The 19438-nt window shown below is 39.0% G+C and overlaps 1 protein-coding gene across 3 annotated transcripts; it reads right to left on the reverse strand.

Moving 5' to 3' along the window:
* Positions 1-1230: 1230 nt before the first annotated feature.
* LOC110630028 (disease resistance protein RUN1) lies at positions 1231-19256 on the reverse strand. 3 transcript variants are annotated; one of them, XM_021777326.2, is made up of 6 exons: positions 18698-19255; positions 15253-16360; positions 14878-15153; positions 13833-14807; positions 13616-13687; positions 1231-1994 (listed from the first exon to the last, which is right to left on the reverse strand). In XM_021777326.2, the coding sequence occupies exons 1-6, from the start codon at positions 19195-19197 to the stop codon at positions 1521-1523; spliced, it is 3405 nt and encodes a 1134-aa protein (XP_021633018.1). In that variant the 5' UTR covers positions 19198-19255; the 3' UTR covers positions 1231-1520. The 3 variants fall into 3 exon arrangements, with proteins under 3 accessions (XP_021633018.1, XP_021633017.1, XP_021633019.1); XM_021777325.2 differs by having other exon boundaries at positions 13791-14807; XM_021777327.2 differs by having other exon boundaries at positions 1491-1994; positions 14197-14807; positions 18698-19256.
* Between the last annotated feature and the right edge of the window lie 182 nt (positions 19257-19438).

Genomic DNA, 19438 nt, shown 5'->3' on the forward strand with positions numbered 1-19438 from the left:
AAACAGTAAAGAGATTGTGGCAACTAAGATTAATCATCTTTAGAATTCTATTTTCTCTTCTTTACTTTTCCTTTCTCCTCTACTTTGTTTGGCAGCCATCAGTGAGTTTGTCACGTGTCTATATGTCTGATTTTACTTCTTTGATAGGTACAAAATGTTTTATTCACTGTCAATAGAAGTCTATTATATATAGAAAAATCACATGACCCATGATTAACCTGCAATTTCATCTAAGAATCTTCCCTGTTCCAGCTTTTTATGTACGTAGCTCCTTATTATTAGAGTTATTAAATTAACAATACATATTACTAATTTTTTAATACTATTAAATGACTAAATATTAATATATTAGAATTATTAATATGCATTTCTCTTAATTCATTTACTTTTTTTTTTTTTAAATCCATCATTATATTAAAATTGTATCAATAATTAATCTTAAAAGGGACGTTCTATAAATAGAAAGTCAAATGTAAATAGTAAATTTTCTTTAGGATAAAAATAAACATAGGCAGTTAAACCAATGCAACGCACTCTTGGACGTCCTATGATTGCATCCCGACAACCAGTCCGTGTACGCTATTTTTTCATTAAATTTTAAATATAAAGATAAATAATTTATTAGGTAATGTGGTTGTTGAAAAATAATTTAGGTCACTTAGTTATTTTATTAATTTCATTTAATTTTAATAAGGGGCTATAACCATATCTAATCGAATAACTAGTTCCTAGTGTGGGGATACAATAGTAGTCCCAAGAATTTGAGTCTTAATTAAAATTAATTAATTAATAAAAATATTTATAAATAGATTGGTTTGAGTGGGTAGAAAGATTAGCATAGTGGAAAGCTTTGGGAGTATTCAGAAAAGCATTTGGAGCAGACCAACTTTGAAGTTTGAACAAGTCTTGTGTGTGTGAAACAAGCAATAAACGAATATCCTTTTTAAGATTTCAGAAGAAGGTCTTCATATTCAATCATCATCAATTCACCTACCTCCCCTCATACATCCTCTACTTTGATTCATATATTTAGTATTAAATTCATCTATTAAAATTTATTTTAAATAATTTAAATGCAATCTTTAATTTTATAAATTTTAATTTAATAATTTTAAAATATATATGATTTAAAATTTTATTAATTAAATACTATTATTTTCATATAAATAAATAGTATTAAAAATATAAATGTTACTACAGAAATATATTTAATTATTAATATGGATATCATTTCCAAAATACCAATTATATATTATAATTCGTACTCGCAAAAGCCTACCAATCAACATCCCTATTCATAAGTATTTTCTTTCTTTCATGTTATAATTAATTTGCTTATATAAGCAACCTCAAAGTATATATGCGTTTTTCATATATTTCATTAAAAAGAAAAACATAAATAGCAACTCATCAATCACGTAGAAGCCTCTTTCTGGAGGGTCCCTATGAACAATCATTCCACTTGGCTTGATTATTTCATTCCTTTTTTGCTTCTTTCTGAGACTTCATCTTCCTCTTCCTCAAATTACCAAATCTTTTAAAGGTCTGTTCATTTGGATAATCTCTTGTATTTCAACCTCATATACTATACGGATTCCGCATTTCTTGATTTTCTCTTCAGGCTCAAAAATAAGCAACAGCTCAGTCGGACTGCATTCATCGTTTGGATCTACCAACTGGTTCACTTGGAAGAACATGCTAAGGTGGTCCGAAGGAACTTGGGAAGTTTCAGGGATAGGAACATGGTTGCTCCAACACCTAGCCGACCCAATATTTCTACCGACTGTAATGGACCAAGTTATAGGTTCACCAACATTTCCCTTCTCAACAACGGCGCAAACTACAAATCCTGCAATATTCCACCAACTTTCATTTGGATGTAGTTCTATTCTTAAATGACTCTCCTCTGCCTGATGCTTGAACCAATCAGGAATTCCACTTCCGGGTAAGCATATATAGAACTCGGGGAGCTCCAAAAATGAAAGCATGGATCTCTGCGACAAAATCGTATTAGAATGCAAAAATGGAAAAAACAAAATCACCGAGTGCTTCTCTTTTTAATAAGAAAAGGAGATATTGTTGTATTTTAGAATTGGAAAAGTTATATTATTGAATTGCAAAGCTGGAAATATTTATAGTTACAGCAAAAACAGAAAAGCTAAAAAATAGTGACCACTACTGCCACTTCGCTTAACAGACCACTATTGCCACCTCGCTTAACAGACCACTACTGCCACTACACTTAACCGACCACTACTGCCACTACGCTTAACAGAAAAATAAAAACAAAATATCTTGCTAAAAATTAGCTAAAGATTAGAACAACATGAAGACCAAGTTTATTGTGGAAAAAGGTCCTGATACATCTGCCAACATTCTCCTCCTGGATCAGGAACTGCAAACTCCCAGCTTCTCCCTAAGAAGCTCAAATCTGTTAACATGAAGTGCCTTCGTAAATATATCTGCAATCTGACTTTCTGTGTTGCAGTGCACCAACATCACTTCACCATTCTTCTGGACCTCTCTTAAGTAATAAAACTTAATATTAAAATGCTTGGTTCTCCTATGAAACACTGGATTTTGAGATATAGCTATGGCAGCCTGATTATCTACAAAAATCACAGTGCTGTCAACTTCTTTCAGCTGCAAATCTACCATAATCTTCCTAAGCCACAGTGCTTGATTAGCCGCAGCCGTTGCTGCTACAAACTCAGCTTCTGCTGTTGATTGTGCCACAATCTCTTGTTTCTTGGAACACCACGAAAAACACCCTGATCCAAAGGTAAAACAGTAACCAGAGGTGCTTTTCATATCATCAAAGGACCCTGCCCAATCACTGTCAGAAAATCCATGAAGCTTAAAATTCTGACTTTTGCTGAATTTTACGCCATAACTTTGAGTTCCTTTGAGATATCTAACCACACGTTTAGCTGCCATCATGTGTATTTTGCTGGCACAATTTAGAAACCTTGATAGGACACTTACAGGATACAAGATGTCAGGTCTTGTTGCTGTAAGATACATTAAACATCCGATCAAGCTTCTATATACCCCTTCATCAACACGTTCAGCTCCATCTTCTTTCTTCAACTTCTCTTTTTGATTCATCGGAGTATTCACACTTTTGCACTCATCCATTCTGAAACGCTTCAGAATTTCCTTCAAGTATTTCTGTTGACATATAAAAACTTCGTTCTGGGCTTGTTTTACTTCCATTCCGAGAAAGTAATTCATCTCTCCAAGATCTGTCATATCAAAGACCTTCATCATCTCCTGCTTGAATTCTTGAATCTTCACAACAGAGTTACCTGTAACAAGTAAATCATCTACATAGAGAGAGATGATTACAATTTCAGATCCAGCTTTTTTAACATACAAAGTTGATTCACTCAAACTTTTTTTAAAGCCCAAATACAGCAAATAATCATCTATTTTGCTATACCAAGCTCGTGGAGCTTGTTTTAGCCCGTAAAGAGTCTTTTTTAACAAGCAAACCTTCTCCTCATGTCCCGGCACAGTGAAACCTTCTGGCTGTTCAACAAAAATTTCTTCCTGCAATGTACCATTCAAAAAAGCCGATTTCACGTCAAGCTGGAAAAGTTTCCAACCTTGTTGTGCCGCTAGCGCCAACAAAATTCTGATTGTGTCCAACCTTGCGACTGGAGCAAATGTTTCAGAGAAGTCTACTCCCCAAATTTGTGCATAGCCCTTCACCACTAGCCTCGCTTTATGCTTGTTCAATGAGCCATCAGGATTTAATTTTGTCCTGAATACCCATTTCACCCCAATCACCTTTCTATCTTGAGGTCTTTCGACTAGCACCCAAGTTTGATTTTTTTCAATCATAGCCAGCTCCTCCTCCATTGCTTTCACCCAATTTTTGTCGGTTTTTGCTTCCTCATAACTTGCTGGTTCAAAAACAGCAACGTTGCATCTTTGATAAACATTTGAAAGTGTTCTCGTTCCTCTTACAGGAACATCATCAATTGATTCATCAGGAACAAGAGGTGCAATCTGCTCTTCAGTTGGAGAGTTCTCATTCCAGTCCCACTGTTCATGTTCAAGAAACTGAACATCTCTGCTTGTTACAACCTTCCCTGTGTGAGGTTGAAAAATCCTGTAGGCTTTAGAAACTGAACTATAGCCAACAAAAATTCCTTGTTCAGCTTTCTCATCTAGTTTGTCTCTTTTAACCTGTGGAACATGCGAAAAACAAAGAGAACCAAAAATTTTAAGATTAGTCAAATCTGGTTTGACACCATGCCAAGCTTCATACGGAGTCTTCTTTCCCACTGCTCTTGTAGGCAGCCTATTCAGCAAGAAAACAGCAGTATTTGCTGCTTCTGCCCAGAATTTTTTTGGAAGATTCTTCTCATGTAACAAACACCGAGCCATTTCCATAATAGTTCTATTCTTCCTCTCGCTGACTCCGTTTTGTTGTGGAGAATAAGGGACCGTAAGCTGGTGCTCAATTCCAGCTTCTTCGCAAAATAAATTGAATTTCTCTGAAGTGTATTCAGTGCCATTATCTGTTCTAATGACCTGAATCCTGCAACTGCTTTGATTTTCAATCCAATTTTTAAATTTCATGAAAATCCCAGCAACCTCTGATTTAAACTTCATGAAGTATATCCAACACATTCTTGTTAAATCATCAATAAACACTATGTAATACCTGCTGCCATTCAGCGAAGGAGTTGATTGTGGGCCACATAAATCAGTATGGATTAGTTGTAACCTCTTGGTAGCTCTCCATGTAGATGTTCTGAAAGGAAATCTGATTTGCTTCCCAAGCATACACGTCTTGCAACTTGTAAAATGTTTCTCTAGATTCGGCATACCTCGAACAAGATCATTTCGCTGCATGAACAGCAAGGCTTGATGATGAAAGTGCCCCAATCGTTTATGCCAAGTATCTGAAACAGTGAGCTGACACGAAAATGCCATTTGCTCCTCCTCCAAAGGATTCAAAGAAAAACTTCTCTGCCTCATTTTGATTCTGAAAAGTTCTTGACCACTTGGATCGAAAATCAGACACATACTATCTTCAAACAAAAGTTTGAACCCTTTTTCTAGTAATTGTCCCACACTTAGCAAATTCTGGTCAATTTCAGGAACATACAAAACTTCAGAAATTATTTTTATACCTGTAGGGCTTTCAATGGCAACCGTCCCCTCTCCTTCAGCTGTGATGAATTCTCCATTCCCAATTTTGACCCTTGAGCTTGCTGATTTGTCAAGCTCTCTGAACAGCTCCTCACAATTGGTCATGTGGTTTGTACAACCCACTAATGATCATGGGAGGTATAACTACCCACTTCCCATTATGGGAGTTATAACTACCCACTATCCCTCATGGGAGAACATGGCCACTACTCTTCATGGGAGATCATGCCCCACTCTAGCATCACTTCCCCACGTTTGTAGGCCACTCCTTTGCATTCAGCAACTTCCAATCCCGACTGTAGCAACATCCTCACATGATGGACCGAACCGACACCCGAAGTCCAGCCCTTGCACTCAGCAGTCTTCCAGTCTGCCCAAGCACACAGCCTTGCCAATCAAGCATGCCCCTGCACACTCGCATCCAGCAGTACTCTCGCCTGCCGAAGTACACAGCTTTGCCAATCAAGCATGCCCCTGCACACTTGCATCCAGCAGTACTCTCGCCTGCCCAAGCAATAGAGCCGTGCCAATCATGTGCACCCCTGCACACTCCCCAGTTGTGGTGAAATCAAGGCCCAACTTCACCCAACTCAAGCCTACCGGCTCAAGGGTCTAACAAACCACCCCCACCAGAAGAAGCCAACGTCCTCGTTGGTAGGGCTCGCAAATAATCCCCTATTTGCTCTTCAGACTGCCACAAGGTCGTACCTCTCTTCCAAGTAGCCTCTGCGACTGGTTTGTCTTTCCATCGAATAAGGAACTCCATTCTCTTATTCTTTCTGCTTTGCCCAAATGTCCTATGATTTAGATTTTCCCCAATCTAATCATCGAACTGTTTCCTCACAACCCACGGAGCTTTCTTCACTTGGCTCCTTGAAGATTCAGCGACATCCTCGTGAAACTTCTTAAGGAAACTAACATGGAAAGTTGGATTAACTTCCACTCTCTCGAGCAATTTCAACTTGTAACCAGCATCCCCATGCCATGGCTACGAATCATGTCCATCCTATCAGACTGAACACGAGTAGTGTTGTACACTCCAACAACTACCTCCTTTCTGCTTAGGAAATCAGCAACCTGATTGTGCCTGCCTGGCTTGTGCCCCCACACAAAACCACATTGCGCTTCATTTAGGTTCCTGCTCTCAAAGGCAAATGTATTTTAGAATTGGAAAAGTTATCTATTGAATTGCAAAGCTGGAAATATTTATAGTTACAGCAAAAACAGAAAAGCTAAAAAATAGTGACCACTACTGCCACTTCGCTTAACAGACCACTATTGCCACCTCGCTTAACAGACCACTACTGCCACTACACTTAACCGACCACTACTGCCACTACGCTTAACAGAAAAATAAAAACAAAATATCTTGCTAAAAATTAGCTAAAGATTAGAACAACATGAAGACCAAGTTTATTGTGGAAAAAGGTCCTGATACATCTGCCAACATTCTCCTCCTGGATCAGGAACTGCAAACTCCCAGCTTCTCCCTAAGAAGCTCAAATCTGTTAACATGAAGTGCCTTCGTAAATATATCTGCAATCTGACTTTCTGTGTTGCAGTGCACCAACATCACTTCACCATTCTTCTGGACCTCTCTTAAGTAATAAAACTTAATATTAAAATGCTTGTTCAATGAACCATCAGGATTTAATTTTGTCCTGAATACCCATTTCACCCCAATCACTTTTCTATCTTGAGGTCTTTCGACTAGCACCCAAGTTTGATTTTTTTCAATCATAGCCAGCAAAAATTCCTTGTTCAGCTTTCTCATCTAGTTTGTCTCTTTTAACCTGTGGAACATGAGAAAAACAAAGAGAACCAAAAATTTTAAGATTAGTCAAATCTGGTTTGACACCATGCCAAGCTTCATATGGAGTCTTCTTTCCCACTGCTCTTGTAGGCAGCCTATTCAGCAAGAAAACAGCAGTATTTGCTGCTTCTGCCCAGAATTTTTTTTTTTTTTTTTTGTTGTATTTTAGTGGCAGTAGTGGTCGGTTAAGTGTAGTGGCAGTAGTGGTCTGTTAAGCGAGGTGGCAATAGTGGTCTGTTAAGCGAAGTGGCAGTAGTGGTCACTATTTTTTAGCTTTTCTGTTTTTGCTGTAACTATAAATATTTCCAGCTTTGCAATTCAATAGATAACTTTTCCAATTCTAAAATACAACAGTGGTATCAGAGAATGAAATCCACCAAGCCATCAGCAGCAGCAAAGGCACCAGGCAAATCCTTCACGTTTTGTCGTCTCAACTCCATTTGTGCCCATGGTTGAAGACTAGACATAAAATTGAATAGTTTGTCCTCCTCGGACATATTTTGGATATCCAGCATCAAAGAACTAAATTCCTTGACATAATCCCTTACCGTACCCGATTGTTTCAGCCGCTTTAAAGAATCCCTTGCAACCCAAGAGGCATTGCAAGGTAGGAACTGATCCTTCATTTCCTTCTTTAATCTCTCCCACGAGTCAATCCTCGGCCTGCCAGCACTGGCATCATCAGACATACGGGTTCGCCACCACAACTTGGCATCCCTATTTCCTTATTCGATGGAAAGACAAACCAGTCGCAGAGGCTACTTGGAAGAGAGGTACGACCTTGTGGCAGTCTGAAGAGCAAATAGGGGATTATTTGCGAGCCCTACCAACGAGGACGTTGGCTTCTTCTGGTGGGGGTGGTTTGTTAGACCCTTGAGCCGGTTGGCTTGAGTTGGGGTGAAGTTGGGCCTTGATTTCACCACAACTGGGGAGTGTGCAGGGGTGCACATGATTGGCACGGCTATATTGCTTGAGCAGGCGAGAGTACTGCTGGATGCAAGTGTGCAGGGGCATGCTTGATTGGCAAAGCTGTGTACTTCGGCAAGCGAGAGTACTGCTGGACGCGAGTGTGCAGGGGCATGCTTGATTGGCAAGGCTGTGTGCTTGGGCAGACTGGAAGACTGCTGAGTGCAAGGGCTGGACGTCGGGTGTCGGTTCGGTCCATCATGTGAGGATGCTGCTACAGTCGGGATGGAAGCTGCTGAATGCAAAGGAGTGGCCTACAAACGTGGGGAAGTGGTGCTGGAGTGGGGCATGTTCTCCCATGATGAGTAGTGGCCATGTTTTCCCATTATGGGAGTTATAACTACCCACTATCCCTCATGGGAGAACATGGCCACTACTCATCATGGGAGAACATGCCCCACTCCAGCACCACTTCCCCACGTTTGTAGGCCACTCCTTTGCATTCAGCAGCTTCCATCCCGACTGTAGCAGCATCCTCACATGATGGACCGAACCGACACCCGACGTCCAGCCCTTGCACTCAGCAGTCTTCCAGTCTGCCCAAGCACACAGCCTTGCCAATCAAGCATGCCCCTGCACACTCGCATCCAGCAGTACTCTCGCTTGCCGAAGTACACAGCTTTGCCAATCAAGCATGCCCCTGCACACTTGCATCCAGCAGTACTCTCGCCTGCCCAAGCAATATAGCCGTGCCAATCATGTGCACCCCTGCACACTCCCCAGTTGTGGTGAAATCAAGGCCCAACTTCACCCCAACTCAAGCCAACCGGCTCAAGGGTCTAACAAACCACCCCCACCAGAAGAAGCCAACGTCCTCGTTGGTAGGGCTCGCAAATAATCCCCTATTTGCTCTTCAGACTGCCACAAGGTCGTACCTCTCTTCCAAGTAGCCTCTGCGACTGGTTTGTCTTTCCATCGAATAAGGAACTCCATTCTCTTATTCTTTCTGCTTTGCCCAAATGTCCTATGATTTAGATTTTCCCCAATCTAATCATCGAACTGTTTCCTCACAACCCACGGAGCTTTCTTCACTTGGCTCCTTGAAGATTCAGCGACATCCTCGTGAAACTTCTTAAGGAAACTAACATGGAAAGTTGGTTTAACTTCCACTCTCTCGGGCAATTTAAACTTGTAACCAGCATCCCCATGCCATGGCTACGAATCATGTCCATCCTATCAGACTGAACACGAGTAGTGTTGTACACTCCAACAACTACCTCCTTTCTGCTTAGGAAATCAGCAACCTGATTGTGCCTGCCTGGCTTGTGCCCCCACACAAAACCACATTGCGCTTCATTTAGGTTCCTGCTCTCAAAGGCAACGGGATGTCCCTCCTGGACCAGCACCCTTCCAATAGCCTTATCAGGAGCGTCAATATGCTCTTTGTTCTCAAAGGCAACGGGATGTCCCTCCTGGACCTGCACCCCTTCAATAGCCTTATCAAAAAGCATCAATATGCACTTCAAATGGTGCATAAAAATTAGGCAACTTCAGCATCATGGTTCTGAAGAAATAGTAGCTTTCAACTTCTCAAAAGCACTTTGGCAATGACTCCCCCATTGCCATCTCTCATTCTTCCGCAGAAGATCTGTCAACGGTGCAGCTTTCTTGGAATACCAAGCCACAAACTTCCTGTAATAGTTTGCCAGCCCAAGATATGACCGCAACTCCGAGACTCCAGTTGGTATAGACCACTCCACAATGGCATCTACCTTCCTCGGGTCCATCTTCACCCTCCCTTGGCTTACAAGATGACCCAGGAACATGACTTCCTGTCTTGAGAACTCGCAGTTCTCCATGTTGACGTACAGTTTGTACATCTGCAACCTTTCCAACACCACCCTAGGTGCATCAAATGCTCATCCCAATTCCTACTATAGATGACTCCACCATCTAAGTACACCACAACAACTCATCAAGAAAGCCCTACAAGACATCACTCATGAGATTTACAAAATGTGGCAAGAGCATTTGCCAAACCGAAAAGGCATAACTCAGAATTCATAGACTCCACAGAGATTGACACCCATAGTCTCCGCTTTGTCTCCCTCAGCAATCCAAACCTGCCAATTCCCAGCCCATAGGTCTAGCTTTGTAAACCAGCAAGCTCCACTCAATCTGCCCATCAGATCATGGATAAAAGGCATAGGATATTTGTTCTTTATCGTCACTTTGTTCAAAGCACGATAATCTACACCCATCCTCAAACTACCATCTTGCTTTCTCTGAAACAAAACCAGCACACCATAAGGAACTTTTGAAGGTTGAATGCACCTTGCCTCCAGCAACTCATTCAACTCCTTCCTTAACTCAGCAAGTTCAAAAAGAAGACATCCGATATGGAGCATGCACAGGAGGTTGAGATCCTGGCACCAATTCTATCTTGTGATCAATTGCTCTCCTAGGAGGCAACTCCTTTGGCAACCCAAGAGGCATCACATCTGCAAATTGCCTCAGCAACTCAGCAACTTGATCTAGGACTCCCCAGTCCTGTCGGGCTTGACATCTAGCAAGGCAGCAAGGAAGGTCTTCTCACCTCTCCTCAACTCGTTCTCAACCTGTGTAGCACTCAGCACACTATTCACCTTACTAACATCATTACATTTGTCCTTAGGAATACCCTCTCCTTGGACATAGGAGGTTTACAATTCATCTAAAATGAACAACCCACCCAAATGAGAAACAACAACAACTTTAGCCCGCATAAAGAAGTCATTCCCCAAAATCAACTAAAAGAACAACCAAGAAATTTACATACCCAACCCAATTCCCAACAATACAAACAACATTAGCAGCCATGTTTATCACATCCCTAACTGTCGAATTTATTGCCTTCATGCGGTTGGAACTCTTGATCGCTTCCAAACCCAAACTTTAGGCCATCCTCTCAGCCCAAAAGTTAAGTGAAGTACCAGTATCACCCATAGCCAGCACTTCTGCACTAGTCAATCTTATAGTCACATAGAGCAATCCTTTCAAAGAACTCACCTCTGAAATAGCATTCACCAAATGCATTGGATTCATGACAGAAGAATCCCGAAAGTCAGCAACTACAAGGGCATGGTCATCTTCAGCCACAAGAGCAGTCAGCTTCACCCTCTTCGAGCAACCCTTTGCACGATGGGGTCCATTGCATAGGAAACACCCCTGGTTTCCCTTCAATACTTGCTCTCCGAACTCTGACCATCAGCCTTCCCTTTCTCACTACTGTAGTCACCACCATTCTTCTTGCCACCCTTCAACCTTTTGCCCTTTCCCTTAATCAGGCTAGCATCTTTACTGAGCTTGAAATCCACCAAGCCATCAGCAGCAGCAAAGGCACTAGGCAAATCCTTCACGTTTTGCCTTCTCAACTCCATTTGTGCCCATGGTTGAAGACCAGACATAAAATTGAATAGTTTGTCCTCCTCGGACATATTTTGGATATCCAGCATCAAAGAACTAAATTCCTTGACATAATCCCTTACCGTACCCGATTGTTTCAGCCGCTTTAAAGAATCCCTTGCAACCCAAGAGGCATTGCAAGGTAGGAACTGATCCTTCATTTCCTTCTTTAATCTCTCCCACGAGTCAATCCTCGGCCTGCCAGCACTGGCATCATCAGACATACGGGTTCGCCACCACAACTTGGCATCCCCTGACAAGTACATGCTGGTGAATGTAACTTGCTCCACATCAGGGATCCTAGCAGCAGCAAAATACTGTTCCATGTCCCAAAGAAAATTCTCTAATTCTTTAGCACTTCGGGCACCATTGAATGCCTTAGGTTCCGGCACCTTCATCTTCCCATTAGAGACCGTCTCACCTGGGATCTCCGCAACTGTCCGCTTCACCAACGTCACGTCTGCCTCTAGCAAACTCACCCTTGCTCTCATCTCCTCAGAGAACTCTTTGAGCATGGTCTCAAGACGTTGAACAGACTCATGAAGGTCATCCATCCGAGTAGAAATACTCTCTACCCCATCAGCATCAACTGGGCCAATGATAGATTCTAACCGTGCCACCCTTTCTCGAACAGCTTCTATAGCTCCACCTCCAGCCATAGTAGTCAGTGTAACTGTTCAAAGCAAACCTTTGCTCTGATACCAAATTGTCACAGGGTTCTAAGTCGAAACACACGCAGCGGAACAATCACTCAGAAACCTGCTAGGCAACCCAGAAATCCCACTTGGCTCAGCCACACAATCTCACAAAGTGAGGTTCGAAAGGCACAAAATCTCAACCAACAAAGTGCAAGACAACAGTGTTTACAGGAAATAACTTTCCCAACCTTTCATTCACTAAAAGGAAACAATACAAGAGACACCTCTCACAGAACTCTTCCCAAAGTGTTCTAGCAGTGCTCTCTCTTTAGCTCTCTCCCTAGCTAATGGGGTCCCCTCTCTCGGGGTTCCTCCCCACATTTACATGTGTATGAGTATATATAGGATACAGCAACAGTTTACAAGAAGTTGTGGTTGACACCCCCAACCACTAAGGAGAAAAATCCGCCCACTACTCATTATGGAAGTTATATAACTACCCACTACTCATCATGGAAGTTATATAACCGCCCACTAATGATCATGGGAGTTATAACTACCCACTTCCCATTATGAGAGTTATAACTACCCACTATCCCTCATGGGAGAACATGGCCACTACTCATCATGGGAGAACATGCCCCACTCCAGCACCACTTCCCCACGTTTGTAGGCCACTCCTTTGCATTCAGCAGCTTCCATCCCGACTGTAGCAGCATCCTCACATGATGGACCGAACCGACACCCGACGTCCAGCCCTTGCACTCAGCAGTCTTCCAGTCTGCCCAAGCACACAGCCTTGCCAATCAAGCATGCCCCTGCACACTCGCATCCAGCAGTACTCTCGCTTGCCGAAGTACACAGCTTTGCCAATCAAGCATGCCCCTGCACACTTGCATCCAGCAGTACTCTCGCCTGCCCAAGCAATATAGCCGTGCCAATCATGTGCACCCCTGCACACTCCCCAGTTGTGGTGAAATCAAGGCCCAACTTCACCCCAACTCAAGCCAACCGGCTCAAGGGTTTCTCTCCTTGTGAACTTTGATCTGAGCCATGGTTGGATTGCCTGGCAAGGGAGGTACCTCGTAATCCTCCTCTACAGCTTCCCACAAATCACACGCATCCAAATATGCTTCCATTCTTACTGCCCAAACTTGATAGTCTTCTCCATCAAACACAGGTGGAGCAGCTATCGAAAAAGAACTTTCACCTTCCATTAAAGAAGTCTTACAGCAACAGAATTGGAAAACTCAGTAAAAACACTCAAGAAAAAAACTCACAAGTCTCTCACAGATCCCTTAAGATAAGAGGGCTCTGATACCACTGTTGTATTTTAGAATTGGAAAAGTTATATTATTGAATTGCAAAGCTGGAAATATTTATAGTTACAGCAAAAACAGAAAAGCTAAAAAATAGTGACCACTACTGCCACTTCGCTTAACAGACCACTATTGCCACCTCGCTTAACAGACCACTACTGCCACTACACTTAACCGACCACTACTGCCACTACGCTTAACAGAAAAATAAAAACAAAATATCTTGCTAAAAATTAGCTAAAGATTAGAACAACATGAAGACCAAGTTTATTGTGGAAAAAGGTCCTGATACATCTGCCAACAGATATTCTGAGAACGAGAGATCAGACCTGATGGCAAATTCCACTTCCTGGTAAGCATAAATAAAAATCCGGGAGCCCCAAAAATGGATGGATGCGTCTCTGTGACAAAATCATTACATAACATTTGAGGATGCAAAGGAAAATAAAACAAAGACAATGTAACTAAAAAAAATGAAAAAGCAAAACTGAGAAAGAGAATAACATGAGGAAAGCCTTCATCAAACTCGTCCATATCGCAACCTACTTGCATCTTCAGTAGCTGCCGAACATCATGCAACCAAAGCATGTAATATCTCAGCCATGTAAAAGGCACTCTAATTTCACCTTGAAAGTAATTCAATTTGGAAAATTTTGAGAAACCTATATAAAAACTCTTCTCCACATTGTGTGTTTCAATTAGATTGGGAAATATTGCAAGCGCAGTGCAATTTTCCATATCCAGAAATTTAACGCTGGAAGGAAGATGTGGCAATGACCGAAGGCTCTTGCAATTAGCACACTTGAGTGTTTTAAGTCTAAGAACTTGAACCAGATTAGGAAGAGTTTGCAATGAAGTGCAATTTTTCATATCTAGACATTCAACACTAGATGGAAGAGCCGGCAAAGACCTGAGTCTTGTGCAATTAGAAAAATCAACATCCTTAAGGTTAGAAAGTTCGCTGATGCTTGAAGGTACGCTCAAAAGATAGTTTCCACTTAAATTTAGTTTTACCAATGACCGCAGGTAGCTAATATCGTTGGGAACTTTTGGTAGGTTGCAGCAACTTAAATCCAGTTTCCTTAGAGCTCGTAGACTTGAGAAAGCAAAAGCCTGGAGATTTTGGTTCCTCTCCGCATGTGGTAAGAAATTACTAAGAAGATCCCAAGGTTTAGCAAATGTCATTTGTCTTGAACCAATTCCAGCTGCATCAAGCTCCTCCAAACTTGTCAAACCCGCCAACCCCTCAGGAAGTTTGCTAAGCTTCAAGCAGCCACGCAAATTAAGAATCTTGAGAGACTTCAAATTCCATATGTCGCTTGGAAGAGCAACTAGATTTTTGCAGTCTTTCAAGTTCAATGAGAAAAACCTTCTCAATACACCAATGCATTTGTGCACCTCAACTAGGCTTGTACAACCTTGAAGTTTCAACACCTCAAGATTTGGGACATCTCTAAAGTCTGGGGTCTTGATTAAATCTTTAGAGAAACTAAGATCAATGATCTTCAGCAACTGTAAAGGCTGTTTCAAAGACACAGAGTTAACCTCAAATATGAAAGCACAAGACTAATTAACATTTATATATACTTACTTTTACTGCCTTCCATAATTGTTTCAACTTGCTGTGTTGCATGTTGAGCTCAACAAGTTTATTTGGTTGAAAAGTTGATGGAAAGGATTTGAAGGGGTATTTGTGCCATTCCAGATATCTTAATTCATTTGAAAGATATTCAAGGTCATGAAAAACAAATGCATTCTGGAGAATAAGCAGTCTTAGATATTTCATCTTTGAGAACCCTTTAGCTCTGATCAATTGGCTTGTTTCACTTAATAAATCCAGGACTATACCTTCATTTTCTTCTGATCCCTAAACATCAAATACAACAAAAAAAAAAAAAGAGAAAAACAATAAGAAACTTAATTTATGTTGATGTCTCGCTAGTCACATTACAATTGATTTACTTACTGTATCATTTATTAAGACATGGTAGACGTCCTCATAAAGCCATATTCTACTGCGTCGTCCTGGCTCCTTAGGGGATTCTCGACGAACAATCTCTTGACTCATTTGTCGTAGCAAATCATGCATCCACACTCGTTCATTTGAAACAATTATTAGAGATTTGTCCATAAGTTCTCCTATTCCACTGTCTGGGTAGAATCCACAACTTTCTAGTATTTTTCTCACATAATTCTCTTCCCTTCCATTGAAAAAGCATGCTATGTCTAGAAATAATTTCTTCTGCATCTCATCTAATCCATCAAAACTTATTTGAAGTTTTCTTAGAATTTCTGCACTGGGAATATCTTTCAATCTGTCCAACGCACTCTTCCATTCTTTTATTGATTTAGCATACAAGGATGAACCTAAAACACTAAGAGCTAATGGGAGGCCACTTGCATAACTTACAAATTGGTTGCACAACTCCATATAATCTACTGTGGGGCAATTGTTTCTAAAGGCTTTCGAACAAAAGAGTTGAAAGGCTTCATGATCAGCTAACTCCTCCATCCTATATATACATTCATCATCTAGTCCACATTGGGCCAATAAATGCTTATTTCTAGTTGTTATGACGATTCTACTTCCCTTGCCAAACCAGTTTTCATCTCTTTTTCCAATTAAATACTCTAATTGCTCCAATTCATTAACATCATCAAGAATGACCAAAACCTTTTTATGACATAGCCTCTTTCTTAACTCATCTGTTCCCTTATGAACATCATGTACTTCTAAATCCCTATTCAATATTGCAGATAAAAGTTTGTTTTGCAAAGAAACCAAACCATTATGTCTTTTGGAAGCTTCTCTAACATCTATAAGAAAGCTACTACCTTCAAATTGAGAATGTAGTTGCTTGTATACAACACTAGCAATAGTTGTTTTACCTATTCCTCCCATCCCCCAAACACCTATAAATTTGACCTTATCTGGCTGCCCCAAATCCAAATACATTCTCATTTTCTCTGATCTGGACTCCATTCCAACGAGACCCTTGGCTATGTCACTACTGAATCGTCCCAACTTGCTAATTATGTCTTTGACAATCTCACAAATAAACTCTGACTCATCCCTGCAGCACAAAAATTATAATACTGAATCATACTGGAATGAGAAGCAATAAAAATATTAGGTGTTAATTTTGTTTTATGCAACAAAAGGTGAAGATAAATAATGTCACACCTATCATCCACTAGTAGGGCAGGATACTAAACTGAAAAAGTTATCCTAGAACAATTGGCTATGGAACATAAGGACCCCCTAAAAACACATATTTCAAAAACCATTAATTTAAATACATTAAATCACTATATATAAAGACACTAAAGACACCGTCACACTATCAAGTTAAAAATCTTGATACTTATTAACATTAAGATTTTCTAGCTCATGTTTTCCTTCCTCATACACACAATTTAGAAAAACATTAACTATACCATAGTTGTTCTAGGAAAACAACAATGAAAATCAAACACTTAGCATCAAACAAAATACAGAAAATTATCATTTCAATCTTTAGTTGTTTGTAAATAGGACTAACTAAATGTTCAACAGAAAATTATCACTGAAGCCTAAGTAAGTGTTTGACTTCACTTATAATAAAAGATTAAGCTGCTCTAAGACGTCAATCCATTTTCCCTCTGTGATCCCTTTATGACTCGATACTCCCGCCTTTTACTCTTCCTTAAATTTAACTTATTCTTTCCCTTTCTCCATAGAAGACTATCTGCGTCAATTGACTATCGATGAAGAAGAAGATATTGTTATCTCTGTTAAGAGTTTCAAAAATATTACAATCGTTACTTATGATTTCTGTATGGTGGGGAGGTTTCTCACATACAATTTAATACATTTTATTTTTTATGGAAACAAAAACTCTTAGTTCTCGTATGGAATTTTTTCGTAATTTTTTACATTTTGATGGTTGCTTTTCAGTCAATAGACAAGGATTGGGAGGAGACCTTTTCGTTAATGTGGAAAAGTAATGTGTTTGTTTCTGTGGTCGACTTTTCTTCAAATTTTTTAATTTGGTTGTTTCGGAAGGTAATGTTCAATGGAGGTTTATTAGTTATTATGGGTTTCCGGAATCGCAACGACGACGTCAGTCTTGGAATCTTATTCGAGTTTTATCTAGTAGAAACTCTCTTTCGTGCTTTGTTCGGAAGATTTTAATGATTTATGCTCAAGAGATGAGAAAGAAGGAGAAGCATATTTACTAAATTATCTTATGCAAGAATTTAGACAGACACTTGAGGAGCATTTTTGCCAAATTATCTTATGTAGGGGTTTGATTTTGAATAATTATAAATCTTTCTTAGATTCTAAAATTGATATTTCTGTTAGATGAGTTCGTCCTAATGATATTCTAGCTGCTAGAGAATTTATTAGATATAACTCTCTCTATTTGGAATAATATCCCTTTTTATTTGATGAAATTTTACTAATACAATAAGTAATTTAGCTTTAAAAAAAATTATATATATATATATATATTACTGTATCAATTCTATTATTGTAAATAATATGTTCTTCAATAATTATTAATTTTAGTTTAGGAAATTATTGTATAATTTAATTAGAAAATACTATTTCTTTAAAAAAATTAACAAATGTAAATAGGTCGATTATGAAAAAATATATTATAGTATTAATTTTCAAGAAAAATTACCATTTCGTTATGTGACTTACTGTATAATCCTTTTTCTAGAAACACAATAGTTATTTATATTCTTTTCAAAATTGTAGCTTTTTAATCTATTCCTTTTATTTAATTATTTAGTTTTTTATTTAAAAAAAAACACTGGTTTATCTAGTAAACTACTATTAGTATAGTGTAATTTATATCATTTAAGAATACAATTATGTGATTCTTGAAATTTTATAACTAATTAAAGAAAATGACATTTTAATGAATTAAATAATTAAAATTTTAAAATTACGTGAACTAATTAATAATTGTAGTTTTATACAATTTCAGAACACAACTATTTATGGTCCATCATTTAAAAATTACAATTATTCCGTTATTATAATTTAAAAATTATAATTATTTAATTTATAAAATTTCAAAATCATAATTATGTGGTATAATAAATTTATGAAAAAAAATTATTATTAATATTATTTTAATATATATCATTCAATTAACTTATTTACACTCAACAGATCCATTAAAAAATAAATTGCATTTCTTAGTTCCAAATTGAATAGAAAGCTTTAATTAAAGAAGAATGCATCCTTACCATCGCATCTGACGTGGCGAAGAGTTGTTATTATTATTATTATTATTAAAAAATGATGTAAGACTATCAAAGACTTCTGATCATGGCATTGAAGAAGAAGAGTTTCAGCATGTCATCAAATCAACAATAAATTAAGCTAAGGAAATTGAAAAATAAAATAGACTGACCTATCATGTAAATCCCATCCACAGAGATCAGCCACTTGCATTATTGCATCTCTCCACTGTTGCACCTTCTCCTTGAAAAGCTGTCCATGAGAATCAAATGCATTTTCAAAATTCCCACTCTGTTTTCGCACTTGCGATGGACTCACATCATAGAAGATCGGTAAAACTGTTTGGCTCCCAGCTTTCTTGCACTTGAGAATTTGCACAAGTTCATCCAAACACCATCTTGAAGAAGCATAATTTTTCGACAAAATAATGATTAAAATTCTTGATGATCGTATTGCTTCAGTGAGGGTTTGAGAAATACTTTGGCCTGTCTCGAGTTCTCGATCATCTATGAAGGTGTTGATTCCTTCACGGCTCAGCTCTTTGTGTAGATGACTAATAAAGCTTTTGCGTATGTCTTCACCTCGGAAGCTAAGAAATGCATCGTATTTCCACTCTCTTAAAGAAGAAGAAGAAGAAGAAGAAGAAGAAGAGACTGCACCATTTGAAGCCATGAAATTATAACTAGTGAAGAAGAAGAGAAGACTTGGGTGATTGATGTTTTTAATTTCCACAGCTGGATGTGCTTATTAAATGGTGGGGCTTGGGTGGAGCACAAATTTTCAATATTAAATAAATAAATAAATAAAATAGAGGTGGGTAGCTATTCGCAATTATTATGATTTAATGGTTATTAGATTAAATATTTATATTAAAATTTAGAAAAAAAAATTAGTTAAATGTATATAATAGAAT

This window comes from Manihot esculenta, chromosome 13, assembly GCF_001659605.2.
Source record: "Manihot esculenta cultivar AM560-2 chromosome 13, M.esculenta_v8, whole genome shotgun sequence".
In the NCBI taxonomy this organism is placed as follows: domain Eukaryota; kingdom Viridiplantae; phylum Streptophyta; class Magnoliopsida; order Malpighiales; family Euphorbiaceae; genus Manihot; species Manihot esculenta.

Bases quoted from the DNA above. Each gene is read 5' to 3' on its own strand.
- LOC110630028 (XM_021777325.2), bottom strand. From the start codon at position 19,197: ATGGCTTCAAATGGTGCAGTCTCTTCTTCTTCTTCTTCTTCTTCTTCT. The intron at 15,154-15,252 runs GTAAGTAAATCA...TTTGATGTTTAG, and splicing joins ATGTCTTAATAAATGATACA to GGATCAGAAGAAAATGAAGG. The intron at 13,688-13,790 runs GTTATTCTCTTT...ATTTTGTCACAG, and splicing joins TTGATGAAGGCTTTCCTCAT to AGACGCATCCATCCATTTTT.